This window comes from Neomonachus schauinslandi, chromosome 4 (genome assembly GCF_002201575.2).
Source record: "Neomonachus schauinslandi chromosome 4, ASM220157v2, whole genome shotgun sequence".
NCBI classification, from domain to species: Eukaryota; Metazoa; Chordata; class Mammalia; order Carnivora; family Phocidae; genus Neomonachus; species Neomonachus schauinslandi.
In genome coordinates this window covers 183,479,044-183,496,976 of record NC_058406.1, presented here as the reverse complement: position 1 = coordinate 183,496,976, position 17,933 = coordinate 183,479,044, and the positions used below count along the sequence as shown (strand labels likewise).

Below are 17,933 nucleotides of genomic sequence, written 5' to 3'. Positions count from 1 at the left end.
TGACTTCAGGTTGCAAAGTGAGGAAATTGTGTCTATGAAAAAAAAAAAAGATTCATTGTGGATTATTGCATGTATCTTTCTGGACTGGCCTCGTCGCCATGGTAACTGTATTTTTATTGATGGTTTGGAAAAGTGTTCTTTGACATCTTGCTCTCTGGAGGCCCGCTCCTTTGAGTCCCTGCACAGGGAATGGGTGGCAAAGTTCGGGGCATAATGAAGCAAGGAAACAGAGCAGGGCAGGAGGCCTGGAAGTTTTGCCCACCTCCCTCTGCCTGGAGATGGAGAAGTCTGCTGGGGCTGGCTGCAGACCACGCCTGGGGAGGACTTGAAGCAGTGTGCAGGTCTGGAGGGGGGATCCAGTCCTTCGCTGGAGGAAGGAGGGACAAGCAGCCTGGGGCTGGGGAAAATTGCAGCTAAGAACTCAGAGGGCCTTTGCAACTGGAGGGGGTTGGCTAGAAGGTGGTGCAGAAGCAGTTATCTGGGGAAGGGTCCAGCCTTCTCTGGAAGGCTGGTAAGGGCAGCCTTACTCTGCCACCTCAGCCTGCAAAGGAATCTTCAGGATGCCAATCAGAGCTTGAGTTTGCTGGGATGACACTGAGTGCAGAGAGGGTGTTGATGTGGCTGACCTCACCAGTCGGGGGAGTCAGGAAGAGAAGCCAGTCGCACCCATGCATTCAGTGATGATTGATGAGCACCCACTATGTGCTCCCGGAGTGAAGGCTCTGCCTCCCCACTGACTCCCAGGCCCTGGGCTGGAAATGGCTGGAGCACCTTGCCTGTGAGCCCCCAGAGGTCCCTCCTCTGGCCTGGCCCGACCACTCGTGGGTCCTGAGCCTGTCTTCCTGCCACCTACAGTCCCTTGCCCCAGTGCATCACCCAAGATAATCCCGTAACCCTTTTGTCTTTTGGGTTGTATGGCCAGTGACTGGAGGACCAAAGAGTTTGGAAAATCCCCCCGGGGAAAGTTTCCTAGGAGGAAAATGTGCTGGGAGAAAGGTGTTGCTGTCCCTGGTGAATGGAGCCAGAGTGTGTTCTGAGCTGGTTTGCGATGGAGCCTCTACAGGAAAGAGTGAGGTCACCCCTGTGTTGGTGCTGCAGGGCATTTGCTAGAGCAATCTCAGTGAGTCTTAGGCACAGCTCCCCGAGGTAGACCATGCAGACTGCGTGTGACACACGATGCAGACAGAGAACACCAGCCAGGGCCACGCAGATGCTAACTGGGGGACCCACCTGTCACTCGGGACAGGTGGGCAGGCGGGAACCTCTGGGGCAAGGTCTCCCGAGTCTGCCTGTGCATGGGGAGAGAAAGCAGCCTGTCCACCAGTGTCTCCTGCCACTAGCCTGCCCCAGGCTCCCTAACGCACATGTTAGAGTTTGCCTTCTAGATGATTCCAGGGTTCTCTCTAGGCCTCCCGGTCTCAGAAGTCTGCGCTTTCAAAACCCTGCCTTTGCAGGTCTCCCTTCTCCACTTCAGGCAGCGCTCATCCCATCTCTCCCAGGACCTTCCTGCAGATGGGGTACCTAGTGTCTCCCTAAATAGGCCGTGGCACTCTCGGACAGCTCTAGGTCCTGCTCCTATAGAAGGAGCCATGCACGGCCCTTCTGATGCACAGGCTTCCGTGGTTACCCTGGTCTCCCCAGAGAGCTCCACAGACCCACCCCCGCTCTCCCCTTTGGGGCTCATCTCTGCTGCCCCTTCTCTATGTCACTGAATCCTCATGCTGCGTGCAAGAGAAAACACCTGTTCATTTTGCAGCTGTGGTCACAGAAGACACTGTGGCTAAATACTTCACCCAAGGTTGTAGAGCCAGCTCACTGGAGAAGCCGAGTTCTAGGTCAGTTCCTATGGATCTAGAGCTGAGGCTATTTTCACTCTGGTCCACTGTCTCCACCCCTCTCCCACGACGGCCCTTCAGCTCTTGAAAGATAGAGGCCTAAGCCCTTCCAGGTCTGCCCCTGATGGAGCCTCCTATCTGCCCACCTTCTCCCTGTCACTTGTGAAGAGCAGGGTGAGGCCCTCTTGTCTCTCTACGCCTCCTGGGAGGTGTGTTGGGAGTCCTGGATGTGATAGCAGCAGATCAGGAGAATGGCCTGTCTCTTCCCAACATTAGATTGTTCCATTCTGGGCAGCTCCCCGTGTGGCACCCCTTTTCCTGCCTGTGGCCCATCTCTTCTTTAGCAAAATTAGACACCCCAGTCTGGCCACCAAGAGTGCAGCATTCAGTCTCCAGTCTGCCAGATCCCTCAAGCAAAGCCCTTTCCCCAGCTTCTTCATCAAGACAAGGAAGGGGAGAGCTCGGAGTCTGAGAAAAGTCTCTCCCCTCAACATTCTTTCCATCATTATTCGTTGATGATCGGCGCTTGCAGGGCTCGGGGCTGAAGGGAGTGGGAGTCGAACCCAAACCGTACAAATAAGGGTAAAACTGCTGTGGGTCAAGTGTGTGGAGGACATGGGGCAGGACAGGGCAGGACAGGACAGCATCGCGCTGCCATGCAAGTCCCCGAGTTTGGGGTCAGCTTCCCTGCAGAAGCGATTCTTGGTCTTAGATTTGAAGGATGAGTAAGAATCATCAGAGTCCAAGGAGGTCACAGGGGAGAGGCTGAGGGAGCAGCCTTGCTAATGGGTCGGGTGCAGACAAAGGACGGGGCGGGGTGGGGGCAGTGTGGCGGATCTGTGGGCGGGGCAGGGCATGTCTACTATATTCCGTGCTTCTCCAACAGGGAGAACAAGGGCCAAAAGGAGAGAAGGGTGATCCCGGCGTGCCTGGGGAACCGGTGAGTGCCCTGCACCCTGCACCCCATGCCCTTCAGCCTGTGCATTGGTTACAGGGCGTCCAAGGGCTGCGTGGTGGCAGGTCTGAACTGTACGATCTACCCACAGGATCCCCGCTAACTGAATGCAGCTCCTCCCTCCTTCCTCGGGGCTCCGAGGATGTCCTCACCATGGATCCCAAATCAGACCCGTTGCACGTGTCCTTGCCCCACTCCCCTCTGCTAAGAGCTAAGGTGATGACTTAGTTCCTTGACAGTTGTTGCGTTGCAGGGATCCCAGGGCCATCCTGGAGAACTGGGGCCTCGGGGACCCACTGGAGCGCCGGTAAGAAGCCTTATCTCCACCTGTGGGCTCTGAGGTGCAGGAATCCCCAGCAGCCCCCCTGTCCCTCCCTGTCCCCACTGGTCAGTGTGCCTGGCATTTGGGGGCTACCCACCAGGGGGTGCTGCCATAGGTGCCGTGAGCCCAGCGCCCCAGGGCTGAAGGCCCTCACAAGGCACCCCCAGAACGCAGCCCTGGGGTGGGTGCTGCCTCTGGACCCCTGGATGGGAAAGCGATGCTAGAGCACAGGGCGGTTCAGATGCAGGGATGCCCTCCTTCCCAGCTCTGATTGGCAGCTCTGGTGTAAGGGACCCTGGTGCGGTTTAGCATTTTGATTTTGTTGTCATTTTTCTCTGCTTGGGCTTCTTAGAAACTGCCTCTCTCAGGCACGTTCTCTGGAGAGGTCCTTTTGGAGTGACCTGTGGGGACTCAGACCCCAGGGGGGCGCTGGCTGGCTCTATGGTCCTGGGCCGTCCTGTCCCTGTGAGCCCCATTTATCTAATGATGTCTCAGCACTGACACCCCGGGGGTGGTGAGGACGGGACGAGATAACAGGCCGAGCCCCGTGGCCAGGGGGTGTGATTTCTGCGTGCTTCGGACTCTGCCCCCGTCCTGCCGTTTGCATCCCCTGACTCTGATGAGCAGGCTGTCCCCAAGATGGCCCTGCATGGGGATGTGGGCAGCTTCCCCAAGATGTCTCACCTCCCCCTTTGTGTCCCGGGCAGGGTGCCAAGGGACAAGAAGGCCCACGTGGGGCACCTGGAACAGCTGGAAACCCTGTGAGTCCTCATGCCCCACGTGCCTCCTGGGGGCCGCGGAGGGAGGCTGGGCCAGGCACGTGCCCCTGGGCTCACGGCTCAGGGCCGATGGGAGGGATGGGCGGAGTGCTCGGCCAGGGCCAGGCGCCCCTGGAGCAGCGAGGACCAGGAGAGAGATCCTGGTCTCTGCAACATTTCCAGCCTTTCAGGGCTTTGTCCACATGCCCAGCCCACAAACGGAGTGTCCTTCCACACGCACCGGGGTGAAGCACACAGGGACACGCCAGCACCCACTCACACATACACGTGCTCTAAAACCAACCTGCACACATACAGTGATGCACACACCCCTATAGAAACTCCCAGCACACGGGGCAGCTAGGGACATGGGCAGATAGGTGCCTTCATGCACACGCCTCCTGAGCTCTGCGCCGCTCTGCCTCACCTCCCGTGGGGCCAGAATCTCCGTGGGGTGAGCACTGGACCCTGGGGCTGATGGAGTGAAGTGTCCTGGTGCAGGGCCGCAGAGCTCAGGCTCCCGTGTGGCGCTGGTGGAATGAGGCCACCTCCACAGCGGCTCTGTGTGAAGCAGTGGTGGTGGTTAGAGGTCCTGGACCGTGGGTTAGAGGCCCTCGGCTGGAGGGCACTTGCACACCCAGGTCATCTGTGCCTGTGGTGGAGTGGGAATGGGGTCAGCCAAGACAATGACCGACGTGGATGTCACAGGGCGGGGGCAGATGGCAGGCTCCTCCTGGCTAGTAGAGAGAGAGAGCCCTGGGTGGAGGGCAGCCTGCAGGGCAGTGAAGCCGAGTGCAGGCACGGATGCCTGGGAGAAACACAAGTAGCCTCCAGCCCTTGGGGAGTTCCCTGCTTCCCATCTCCATGGGTGTTGACCCCCACGCCTCCTCCCGTGGAATCTTTGTTAACCATCAGTGTTGTGTTCAAGTCCACTTCCTCCAGGAAGCATTCCCTGATTCATCTGTCAAAGTCAACACATAGGCATGCACACACTCACACACGCACGTAAGTGCACACGCACACACCACCTCTGCCACCTCCATGCTTGGTCTTAAGGAACTTCCAAGAGCCCTTCTGTCCTCCTGTCTCCCACGTCTGTCCCAGCATCCCACGTACCGGAGGTCTGGCCGGCTGGGCGCCACCACATACGCACGGGAGAGGCTCACCTTGCCCGTGGAGGGAATGTCAGGTCAGAAGTAGCAAGCTACAGTGAACTGAGGAGAAGGCAGTTTTGGAGAGACTCTGGGGTAACTGTTTGTCATCGATACACTGGGCCTTTCTAAAGTTCTGCTTCTGAATAGGGCAGTCCTGGAACTGCGGGCCCACCTGGTGCCGGCGGCCCCCCAGGAAGTGCGGTGAGTAATGGGGGGGCCGGGCACCAGTGCCGCTTGCAGATCCACACCCCCCCCCCCCCGCAGGTTAACATGTTTATTCTCCTCCCTGAAGCTGGGGGGGGTGTGTAGGCACAGGCAATCAATCCTTGCTCCCATTTGACAGCTGGAGAAATGGGCGTCCCAGACAAGGTCACCTAGAAAGTTCACCAGCCTAAGGCTCGAGGTCACTCATCAGACCTCCAAGTGGGAAACAAAACTGTGAGAACTGCAGAAAACTGCAGAAAGCCTGTAAACGTCGGGGATGTTGGGGTCAGCCTCCGAGTTTGCCTTTTGAAGAGACAGGACAAACCTAAAGGATTCACAGGGGTCCCGACCCTTAGGTCCCTGGATGCTGATCATTACACATGGCGGCATCTCTTCTAAGAACTTTGCGTGCATTAATTCATGGAATCCCCTTGACCCTGGGAGGTGATTTTTCTCACTGCTTCCATTCTACCCAAGAGGAAAAGCAGACACAGGGAGACTGAGTCATGTCCTTAGTGGTCGCCAGAGATGGTGCTGGAACATGGCCTATGTCTCGTGACTCTCCCTGCTTCTCCCGTTGGAGGTGCCTGCCAACCCTGCGTTCCTTTGCCTGAGGGTTTTCTCCGGCTTTCGAAGACCACATTGTCCAGCTATAGGACACATGGTGATGAGCATGAGCCCGAGCTGCCGGCTGCGTAAACCCCTGGCTCCTTCACGCAGGCAGCCCCGGAGGGCGCGTCCTGAACTAGCTCCGAGAGCACCGGCAGAGCTGGGCTCCAGCTGCACCCATGTGGACTGTCGCCGTCCTCCCCTTTCTCACTGCTTTGTTTCCCTCCTGGGGTATCCCTGGGCCACTTGCACTTAAGCCTTGGCTCCAAGTCAAGCCCCAGGTGATGTCAAGGGCATGGGGTGGAGCAGGTCCCTGATGCGGAGCCTGTGTTCCTAGGTCACCCTCATCCTCCCTCGTGTCCAGTGGAGGCCGGGCCCTGCCCTCTGAGAGCCACTGCCTGAGCCGGGGCAGACCGCCAGGCAGGGCAGGCTCGGCACAGGGGCATGTGAGCAGACAGGGAGGGGCCATGCGGGCAGGCGGGGAGGAGAGGGCCCCCCCCTGGGGAATTAAGTCAGGGATGGGGAGCCCATGGGGACAGACAGTAGCCTTGGCTATGAGGGTGTAGGGTCACCTTTCTCTGGGGGCCACGGGCCATCTTGAACTTATTATGTGCATAACCTGCATTTTTTCAGGGCTCCCCTGGCATCAGAGGGCCCCCTGGGAAAGACGGGGAGCGTGGAGAGAAGGTAAGACGTGGCTGCTCTCAGCATGCGGCATCTGTACTCGGCTTCTTGAGAAGCCGTGGAGGCGGAGGCCCAGCCGCTCGGGCCTGGGTTCAGGCGCCGGGGTCTGAAGGGGCTTTCTAGGTAGAGGAGAGAGAAGGCCGTGCAGCTACCCCTGGGAGGCTCCCAGCAGACCTGAGTCATACGGATCCCTAGGGAACAGATGGGGACTCGAGGAGGCTCTGGGAAAGGAGGTGACGCCCCCCATCTCACATAGCAGAGCTTGACTCCAAGCCCCACTTTCTCTCAATTTGGTGCACCGGCGTATCCATCCCACACCTCTGTGTGCACCCTGAAGCCTTCCCAAGTTTGAGAAAGAGTTTCGTTTATTAGAGGGAAGAGAGACATGGTATCTCCACAGAACACCAACGCCCCAGAGGTAGGGAAGGAAGGTCCCCAGTCCTGTTTCACCTGCATTTCAGAAAGTGAAAGTGTCTCTGGGGTTTATTGCTGAGGGCCTGCTACTGGCTTCCAGTGGGTAGAACCCGGGGTTCTGCCAACAATCTCACACTCACAGGACAGCAACCCCCCACCACAATCCCCCCAAATGTCAGTGTGCTGGTGTGGAGACGCCTGACGTCTGTAACGTGAGGACAATGACATGTCAGTGGCAGGTTGTAAAGATGAAGTGCAGAACTGACCCACCAGAGGGCTCAGCAGGGGGCCGGGGAGGAGATCTGCTGCCCCATCTCCCTCCGCGAGCAGTGTCCCGTCCCCAGACATCCTCCACCTGGCAGACGGTCCACCGGGGCCCCTTTAAGTGCAGGTCCCTCAATGTCCTGCTAGGAATACCTTCAAGTCCACTTTAGCCAGAACCTTTTAAAGGAGAGATCATTTTGTCCTTTCTATTTTGGCAGAATTTAACAAGAATAGATGGTACATTTGCATTTTGGCAGGGAGGCTGGATTTTAAAATACATGTCTCAGATAAAAATGGTTTAGCGTGGAGGAAAATGATCAGCCAACCTATAGGACATATCCTGAGGTTTTTTGGAGTGCTGTTGATGATAAGCCCAATAATAACCCTTATGTGGTGCAAGTGCTAATTTTTGTTTTGAAAGAAGATAATGCCATCGTAGATTACAGTAATAAAAGTAGAGCACCCAGATGAAGCCAGGGGAAAAAATAACCCTGGCCCATCTGCTTTGCCTTGATTATACCACGTCTGAAAATTGCGCTCTATTCTGGACACACAGTAAGTAGGGCACTGATGACCTTAGAAACGGGTGACCAAGATGCTGGAGGTTTTGAGGTCCGGTTGAGAGCCAAGAGGAGGAAATCAGTGAGCTGTTGGCATATCCACCACTAGAGGGAGCCAGACACCCCTCCTTGGCTGTGCAAGAGCCTGGGTAAGGGCCCAGAGCCAGGGCTGCGTTGGGAGGGGATCCCCAGGATGCTCTGCAAAGTGGTCAGAAGCCCAGCTGCTAGGGCAGGCTCTTTCTCTCTCTCCGGGTGTCCAGTGGCTGGCCTGAGGCTCAGGGAAGCCGATCCTGCCCTAGGCTTGCCGAGAGGGGCCCTTGCTTTCCCAGCCCTTGCTCTTTATCGCACCCTCTCTCCAGCAAGGAATGTCTATAGGCATTCACGCTGTAGCTCAGCCCCCAGGGAGCCCTGCCCAGGAAGAGGAGCCCCTGTGGCTCATGTGGTTTCACCCAAGCTCCACAGCCAGGGCTGCCACATGGAGCTCTAGACTTTGTGGTCCAAATGTGAGCATTTGTGAAGAGCAGCTCCCTCCCTCCTCAGGTCCTGGAAACTCTCTGTCTCTGGTGTTTCTCTCATCCCCCCACTCTGGAGCCCTGAGCTGTGTTCCTATTGCTGGAGGCCTACCCTGTAAAGAGGGGTTAGATTCTGTCCACGGAACTCCAAGGTTGAGTGTCACATGTCTGGAAGATTCCAGAAAGGGCAGTCTTGGCTGAATGGAAAGAAACAGTGTGTAGCAGGGCTGCCTGATAAAGGAATAAGGCCTAGCAAGGTGATGAGCTCTCTGCTCTTGGAGGAATTCAAGCAGAAATGGGAGGACCTCCCACAAGAGGTGCACCTGATGCTTCTTGCACAGGGTAGGCGACTGGACTATAAAAGCACTAATATCCTGCCCATTCCCACGTTCTGCCTTGTATCAGCTTGCCAAGTCTGCTGTGACAAATATCACTCACTAGGTGGCTTAAACAACAGAAATGCATTGCCTGACGTTTCTCACCATATCCAGAAGTCCTAAATCAAGGTGTCATCAGGGCTGGTTCCTCCTGAGGGCCATGAGGGAAGCATCTCTTCCAGAATCCTCTCGTTGGCTTATTGATGACTGCCCCCCCCCCCGTGTCTTCACACTCTCTTCCCTCTGTACCTGCCTGTGTCCAAATTTCCCCTTCTTACAAGGACACTAGTCATACTGGATTAGGGACCACTTCAACCTAACAACGAATTGCATCTGCGAAGATCCTGTTTCTCAGCTGAGGTGTGGGGGGATTAGGACTTCAGCATACATATTTGGGGGGACCCAGGCCAACTTACACACGTTGTGTAGAACAGTCAGAGCATCACCGGGAAGCCTCCTGACCCCTTCAGGCTGGTTCACCATTGAGAAGCTTACCTTCTGCATGTCACTGATCCTGGAAACTGTCCCCTTTTCTTTCCAGGGAGCGGCAGGTGAAGAAGGGAGTCCAGGACCAGCTGGTCCCAGGGGTGATCCCGGGGCTCCCGGGCTCCCTGGAGCACCTGGACAGGGAAAGGACGGAGAGCCGGTAAGTGTCAGGTCCAGAGGTTCCTGTGTTCATTCGACCAGGCTAGAAATAGAAAAGAAAAGGAAAGGAAACAAAAAAGAGAGAGAGAGAAACTGGCTGACCTCCCAAGGATTAAGTGAGAGAATATGCATAAATCCATAGGATGTGGCACTGGGTGAGCGTTTATTATGTTAACTACGGTATCAGGCACTAAACACCATACATTTAATCTCACAACTACCCTGAGAAGTGAGTACTTTTTTTTTAGTCCATTCAGGCGCCTGTAACAAAATACCATAGATTAGTGGCTCTAAACAACAGAAACTTAGTTCTCACAGTTGTGGAGGCTGGGCGTCCAAGGTCAGGGTGTCTGCATGGTCAAGGTCAGGGCGTCTGCATGGTCAAGTTCAGGTGAAGGCCCTGTTCTGGGTTACAGAATGCCCGCCTCTCACTGTGTCCTCACAGGATGGAGGGGTGAGTGGTCTCTCTGGAGTCTCTCTTACAAGGACAGGAATCCCATTCACAAGGGCCCTATCTCCTAATACCTTCACTTGGGCCTTAGGATTTAACTTACGAATCTGGGAGGGAAACAAGCATTCAGAACAAGGCAGTATTATCAACCCCATATTACTGAGGGGGAATATGAGGTTTGGGGAGGTGAATCACTTGCCAAAGTCACAGAGCTTGGCTGCGAACCCACAAGGGACTGGACCATCTCTTCTTCCTTCACCCTGGCTTTCAGCCAATACAACCAAATGTAGAATTGTGATTTTTTAAAATCTGGCCATGCGTCTGCATCAAGCAAAGCCCTTCAGCCTGAAGTTGAAGACTCTTCTCATTGGCTCCCCCAGGTCTTGATATCATGGGAAATGAGGAAGGGACCAGGCTCCGGAATCCATGAGCTCTCATCTGAAGCCTGGCCCTCCCATGTTTGCAGGAGCCTGTGGTAGAAGACCGTAAGTGGGAAAGAAAGCTAAGAGACACAGGGGTTTGCTCAGGGTCACATGGAGGCAGTAGGCGGCCGAGGCAGAACTCATACATAGGAGACTTGTAGCTCAAAAACTGTGCTTTCTTCTGTAACAACAGGCCACGGTGAGATCCTTGTCTTCCTCGGGCCCACAGCATAGGACGCACACAGCTTGGCTTGTGGTGGATGGGTAAATGCGCATTCGTGGTCTCATCGTTGTCCTTGTATCCTTCATTTCCCCAGGGGCTTCGTGGGCCACCTGGATTACCTGGACCTCTAGGAATCAAGGTGAGTGTGTATCCAAGCAAATCATGATGTCATGGGTTGGCCTGAAATAAGGAACAGGCCCAGTTTCATTGTGAACCATCTCTGGCCACTCCGGTCCACTTCCCCGTTCCGCAGTTTACCACATTCGGCTTAACTAGAGACTCGAGGGCTCTGAACGGTGATCCTGGTGATCCTGAAGTCATTGCCATAGAGTTGGCACCTAGTAAATGCTTGCTGGTAAATGAAGTTGCAGAAGACACTGGTCTTTACCTGGCAGAGCAATAGATCTAAGCAATTTTGTGTTTTTAGTCCATCGTGGTAACATGATCCCCAAATTTCAGATGTTTAACACACTAAACTTTTATGTGTCATTCCCAGTAAGCCTACTGGGAGTCTTGGTGGGTGGAGAGCTCAGACCCACACAGCCACCTCAGTCCAGTGACTGTCCCACCATCTAGGACCCGAGTCTGCTACCAATCCTTGGTGTGCAATGGAAAATGAGGGAAAGACTGTGGACAGACTGTGGGCCAGACCTGGAGGTGGCAATTCATTTCCCCCAACCTCTCAACACTGCCAGCAGGGGAAACTGAGTTTGTGAGCTAGCTCTGTGCCCAGGGGTGAAAGGGGGAAGCTTTGGTAAATACCTGTCATCTCACCCTCAATTCACTTGCAGCCATAACTCAGAAAAGCTGACTTGGCCCAAGAGGGACTGTTCTTTTTTTTTTTTTTTTTTTAAGATAAAAAAAAATTCACTTGAGAGAGAGAGAGCATGAGCAGGGGGGGAGTGGGAGAGAGAGAAGCAGACTCCCCACTCCGCAGGGAGCCCGATGCGGGGCTCTATCCTAGGACTCCGGGATCATGACCTGAGCCGAAGGCAGGCCTTAGCTGACTGAGCCACCCAGGTGCCCCCAGCAGGGACTGTTCTTAGGAGAGCTTTCCTGAGTGACCAGGGACTCTTCCCGGGAATGAAGTTACCTTTACATGGAGTCGTTCACTCATGGACTCATTTATGCTCCAATCACCAGTGAATGCATTTATGATTGCATCTGCTGCCCATCTACTAGGCTGCCACGTGTCAGACCTTGAGGTGGGCTATGGGACAACACTGATGTATGGGACATGTTCCCAGCCCTCCAACAGCTCAGGGACCAGAGGGGAAAACAGATAAAGGAGTCGACAGAAGCAGACAAGTGCTAGGGTAGAGCGAAGCTTAAGGCATGAGTAAGCTCGGAGGAGGCTCCCCAGCCCAGCCTGGTTTGACTGTGGAAGGCTTCTTGGAGGAGGCGATTTTTATCCTGATTTTAAAGTGCATGCAGCATTTGGAAGGGGAAGAGATGAGGAAGGGGTTCTCTGCAGGGGTACTAACACAGGAGGAGACACCGAGGCAGGACGTGGAATGTGTTCAGAGACAAGCACATACTGTGAGCGCACCCACATCCAATGAAACATGATTTAACCATCTCAGTTGCTTGAACTTAATTAAGAATGTGCGTCAGTCCATTGCTGATGGACATTGGAATGTTTATATATATTTTTGCTTTAATTTAACATGTATATTTAAAATCACATTAAAATGTTGTATCATTATATTACTTTTTGCCCACTTGCATGTATTTATGAAAACAGTTTTTAAAAATTCTTCTTGTGTGGCTTCAGTCCCATTGCCTGCCAGCCCCAGAGCCACTTTCTGAGTCAGCCAAACTCTTCTGCGGTGCATCCCCATCCCTCCCAGCTGTGTTAGTTAGGATACAGTGCTTCTGAAAACCATAGATGCTGCTATTCCGGGGAGCTTTATCCCAAACCCCAGATCCCCGTCCACTTAATAGTAGGAGAGGTTTTCCTTTTTATGCTAGAGCTGTATCTTTGGGATCTCAACAACATAGCCACAGAGGGTGTTGCTTTTTACAATTGTATGTAAAAGGCTCATTGACAATAAGATCCAGGATAGAAGTTTGAGGCCTCGGGAATGCTTGCTGCTTCTACATTAAACTTCTTTGCTTCCTGGTTTTCCCCCTATTCAGGCAGATAGCCTCTGTAAGCCTCCTAAGCTTGCACTGATTGAGGTCATGATCGCTCCTGTGAATCCCTGGTAGTGATTTTGTTGTTCACGGTCAAAGTCAAAAGAAACGGGGGTGTTCTCAGAGTGATCTGAGCAAATGTATGGCAACTTCCTATTTTCTGAAGAAAAAAAACCTTTAGAAACAACTTCTCCTGAATTTGGGGCATATAAAATACCATATGCCCAGAGCAATGGGCATGTGTGGAGAGGAACAGGAGGCTGGATCCAGACTCTGGAGGGCTTTGTGGCTCCATCACCAGCCCGAGGCTGGTCTCTGAGGCCCCCTGTGATGCTGTGACCCCCGTGTGTCATTGGCAGTGTTCCTCTGCTCTCGCTTTCCTCCCCAACAGGGAGCCTCCAGCCTCTTAGAAGAGAGGAAGGCAAGGGCACCAGAAATGCCTTAAGATGCCCTTTCCCTGTGATAACTATTTATGAATTCAGTAAATTCAACTCCCAGGCAGAGTTTGGGGAAAAATCAGTGATATAACACAAATAAAAATAGTTGCCTAACTCCTGGTGTCCTAGGTCCATGCTTAATAAACATTCGTGGTCCTTATTATGAGATCACCCTATGGAGTCAGCTTTAGGGTTGCAGCAAGGAGATGGGGATCTAGAGAGCCCTTATCCACCCCTGAAGGAATATTAGAGACAGGAGTACAGAGAGCCTTGACCTGGGGTCCAACTGATCAACTAGTGTCAACTTCAGGGGACCCAGGGATGGTTAGTCATGCTGTCCTTTTGGCCAAATGTTTACTCTTATTTAAAATGCTAGGCATGGGAAGAGATGACCCATTCCAGTGTTGATACTGTATACATTTGTAAGTTAGAATGTGATTTAGAGATAAAGATTTCCATAGTTAATTGGCATTGGGAAGGTAAGTTTGAATGCTGGGAGGTCTTTAGTTGAAGAATGGGCTGCTCTTAGGGTGGAAGGAGGGAGGGATGTAGAGAAGCCAGAGAGCCTGCTGAATGCCACCCCCCCCCGAGTGCTGTCCATGGTGCTGAAGGGAATCCCCTGGGGTAGGAAGGGAGCCTCACTTTCTAATTACTCATAACTGCAGGAAGGTCCTTAAAGACACTTTTCCTTTTCTTGTGTGGCACTTGTTTCCAGCAAAATGAATAAGCTTTGCCTTCATACAGAACTGGTGGGATCCCAGCTCAGCCACCTACAGAATAGGTGACTTGAAGCAAGTGGTTTAGTCTGAGACTCTCTGTCCTTTTCTGTTTAAATGAGTAAAGCATATTTAACTCCCGAAGGGCTCCTGTGGAAAGAAATGATGTCATTCTCCTTCCACGACCAATACTTACTCACATTTCTTCCCTGGACACTGTTGGACTGGCCCAGAATGTCTTACAGCCAAAATATTTTCTAAAGTCAGTATCTCAGATTCTAGTTCACGTGCCCCCCCCCCCCTTTTTTTCTTAATCTCGAGCCTTTTTCCTTTTGCTGACAGAGCATTAAGGTCTTTTTCTCTTTTCTTGGGGCTATTTGCTAAAAGTCTTAGCCCATTAAGCTGTGAAGTTTTGTTGCTTTGGGAAAATGTTAGCATCACAATGGGCCATAAACAAGGGAAAGGAGCCAGGCATGGCTACCTTGCAGAAAAGAAGAGACTCCAGATTCCAGGCTGGGTTGAGTGCTCCCTCCTGGCTCTGTCCTGCTTCCTCCTCTGTAAAAAGTTGATTTCCCCTCAAAGGCAGAATTTAGTACCTGACAAAATGTGGACAATGATGGATTCACTCATTCTGGCACTCAGGAAATGGCAATTAAAAGTTGTCACCAATGCTGGGTCCTAAGCTGGGCACTATGGATGCAAAAGTATAATGATATTGGGGCACCTGGGTGGCTCAGTAGGTTAGGCAGCTGACTCTTGATTTCCACTCAGGTCATGATCTCAGGGTTGTGAGATCGAGCCCCACGTGGGGCTCCACGCTCAACAGGGAGTCTGCTTGACATTCTCCCTCCCTCTCCCTGTGCCCCTCCCCCTTGCTGGCTTGCGCATGCTCTTTCTCTCTCTCTCTCTCTCTAAAACAAATCTTCAAAAAAAATTGTATCGATATTGTACCCAACGCAGGGTCTTACTCATTCTAGGTACTTGACAAACACTTGCTCAATTACTGGATAAATGAATGAATGGATAGTTTCTACTTTTAAGATACTTACACAGAAGTCAGAGGGTCAGACAGACACAATGGGGGAACAAGGTGTTAAGATTAATGAAGGTCTACACAAATATGTGGAGGAGGACAGAGAGGAGTACGGGCAGAGGTGGGTTTATGGAAGTAGAACAATTGGGCTGGTCTTATTTGATGGGTCAGTGTTTAGGAGGTTAGAACATGGACAGTTGGCATTGTTTAGCTGGCAGTGGCTAGGGTTTGCTGGTGTGTGAGGCAGCCTTGGGAGGAAGAGGGGAGCCAAGCTAAAACAGAAAGCGGTAAGAAAATCTACATTAAATATTTTCAAGAGGCAAAAGGCTATGGATTCGTCTGGCATTCATGTGTGGTTGGTTTATTTTCTGTCTTCTAATTCCACTGATAAAGTGGTAATAATATACTTGTAGTGCTCCATGCTAAATAGTGTCTTCCTTTTGACATGAATCTTCACAGGATACATGGGAGTTCGGTCGAATGTTCTCTTTCATTCTCACTGCTGAGGGTCCAAGGTACAGAGAGGTTATGGGACTTGCCCAGGGTTACAGGAGCAGGTGGACATTGTCCTAACACTGGACCTAGAGTCCCCTGACTGCCTGTTTGAAATCTTCCCACGGGTCCCCCTTACTGCCTCAGTGTGCTTGCAACCGGCATGAGGAGAAACAGGTTTGTCCTCTGTTTGTTACACTTTTTCCCCGTATATGCCTTATTTCTGGACTTCCTGCCTTCCCCTCCTTCCCCCTGCATACAAATTAGATTTCCTAGCAGCCCCAGGCATCTTGTACTTCACAGAATGAGCCACAGCACATTTTCCTAAAGAAACATAATGTACCAGCTGGGGCTTAAAGGAGAATTTCAGGAGGGACCTTGTTACAGAGGCTGAGGGGTGCCCCGGCTCTCAGGAAGCATGGCTGCAGTGTGCCTGGAAGGATAAGGGCCAGCAGCAGTGTTACCAGAGAGAGATTTGGGGTCTGGTTGATCTTTTTGTGAGACCTGCACAAGCCCCCTCCCTCCCGCATCTCATGAATGCGATTTCTCTTCAGAACTCAGCACGGAGTGTTGCAAATGGGCATCTTTTGGTCCAGGAGCCCATATCACTGCTAGAAATAAACAGCAAGGGTTGGTGGAACGAATACGTGACTTAGGTACTCACCCAGGCCAGAGTCCTACTGCAGGAAAACGAATCATCTTAGAAATGTTACTTTTCTTAGAGGCCCAAATGTAAAGTTTTCTGATTGAAATGATGGTTAGAGAGTAAGCTGATTATTAATGAGATTTTTTTCATGCTTAGAAACATAAGCCTTAATAAGCAATGTGTTGCCTAGCAATGTCAAGTTCCACCTGAGATCAGATTGCTGTGCATTATCTCATTGGCTCTTCGCACCAACCTTCTAAAGCTCTTTTCATTTGTCAGAGGAGTTAATTCATTCCAGGGATATTAAATAGCTTGAACAAGATCAGCCACCGGTTCATGTGAGGCTTGGCTGAGTTCAGCTGACCTCATACAGGCGCGCAGTCTCTCACACAGAACTGTTGTGTGTTCTGGGCTATGTGTGTTCTGGGCCAGTTTTATTTTGGAATTGGAAAGGTAGCAGTTGGCAAACTATAGGTGTAACATTGACTGTGGTCTGTGGGCCAGCATTCCTAATCAAACTCTAATATTGATGCAGCAGGAATGTGTAAGCATCCATAGACAATGGGATCACTGAAAGTTGTACGTAGCCCTCATCAGATCCAGGTGAGTTAGGATAAGCCCTTGTTTTCAGAGGCTGAGGATTTTGAAATTGTGGATAAAAGGGTATGATTCAGTCTCAGCTTCCTTCTACAGGAAATGACAAACATTCTTCCCTTTTACTCTTCCCATCAAAGTCCAGAATGACAGGTGCAGGAGAACAGCCACTGCCACAAGGGCTAACTGGCATGTAGAACCAGGCCAGACTCTGTGTCAGGATGGCATTCGGCCCGCAGAACCTTGTTTCATGAGCACAGCTGATGTGGCCGCCGCTGTGGTTACCTACCCTTTGTAAGTGAAGAAACTAAAGCTCAGGGAACTTGTCACTTTCTTGAGTCAACCATGAACAGGTGTTGAAGACAGACCTGAGACCCACAGTCCATGCACCCCTGTGCTCAAAGGTTACAGCTCAGTCGTTCTTGCCTTTCCCAAACCCTGGAGAAGGGGCCGGGGAAATATAGGTACTTGGCAAATTATTGGTAAATTATTGGTGATTTGGGACCTGATTTGAAATGCAGGTACGCAGTCAGATCTGGGGTGTGGTCAGGATGGGGGCATGATGAGGTCTGGAGAACGCACAGTAAAATTTGGAACTGTGGGGCGCCTGGGTGGCTCAGTTGGTTAAGCGACTGCCTTCGGCTCAGGTCATGATCCTGGAGTCCCGGGATCGAGTCCCGCATCGGGCTCCCTGCTCGGCGGGGGGTCTGCTTCTCCTTCTGACCCTCCCCCCTCTCATGCTCTCTATCTCATTCTCTCTCTCAAATAAATAAATAAAATCTTTAAAAAAAAAAAATTGGAACTGTGGTCACATTGGAGGTACCGTCTTGTTATGACCACATTTGGAGCCATGGTCAAGGCTGGGGCATGGTAAGCTTTGAAAGGTGCATGATGACCATTGGTGGCTGTGCGCGTGTGGGGTGGACTGGGTGGGTGATGGGCTGCCTGGGGGGCCGTGGAGGGACATGCGGAGTTCACGTGGCAGAAGAGGCGTTGATGGATCGTGCAGTCGGGATGGCGGGAGGGGCATAATTCCTTTTGTGCACTGGCTCTCTCCTGCCCAGAACTGACCTCTTAATCTGTGTTTCCTCTCTCTAGGGGGACCGAGGTGCACCTGGGATCCCTGGCTCTCCTGGCAACCGTGGTGACCCAGGCATCGGGGTGGATGGCCCTCCTGTGAGTCTTTATTCTTCCAGAACTTCCTCCCCCATCTCTGAGCCACACAGCCACTCCCTGCTGGCTCCCTGGGCCTGCCTGCAAGGAGTCACCCTTTCCAGCCAACCTAGGAGTGGCTCACCAGTCCTCGAGTCAGTCAGGGGGTGTAGACCTGTCCACTGGCTTTGTTTTAAAACTTGGTGTATTTCCTATGGGGATAAGGCTTTTGGGGAGACCAAGGCTTGTCTGACTGAAAGAGGAAAGAACAAAACTCATTAAAATTAAAAAAGAAAAAAATGACTCACTGGCCAAACTTGCAAATCTGAGGTATAGCC

General features: G+C 52.4%; 1 protein-coding gene across 1 annotated transcript in view; it reads left to right on the top strand.

Annotated features, from left to right (window-relative positions):
* Positions 1-17,933, top strand: part of COL22A1 (collagen type XXII alpha 1 chain) — a 227,391-nt gene that overhangs the window by 134,060 nt on the left and 75,398 nt on the right. Inside the window, exons 32-39 of the mRNA XM_021688721.1 lie at positions 2,722-2,775; positions 3,044-3,097; positions 3,820-3,873; positions 5,172-5,225; positions 6,471-6,524; positions 9,190-9,294; positions 10,484-10,528; positions 17,542-17,619. Of these exons, the coding sequence (XP_021544396.1) occupies positions 2,722-2,775; positions 3,044-3,097; positions 3,820-3,873; positions 5,172-5,225; positions 6,471-6,524; positions 9,190-9,294; positions 10,484-10,528; positions 17,542-17,619 (498 nt within the window). The remainder of the gene's footprint in view (positions 1-2,721; positions 2,776-3,043; positions 3,098-3,819; positions 3,874-5,171; positions 5,226-6,470; positions 6,525-9,189; positions 9,295-10,483; positions 10,529-17,541; positions 17,620-17,933) is intronic.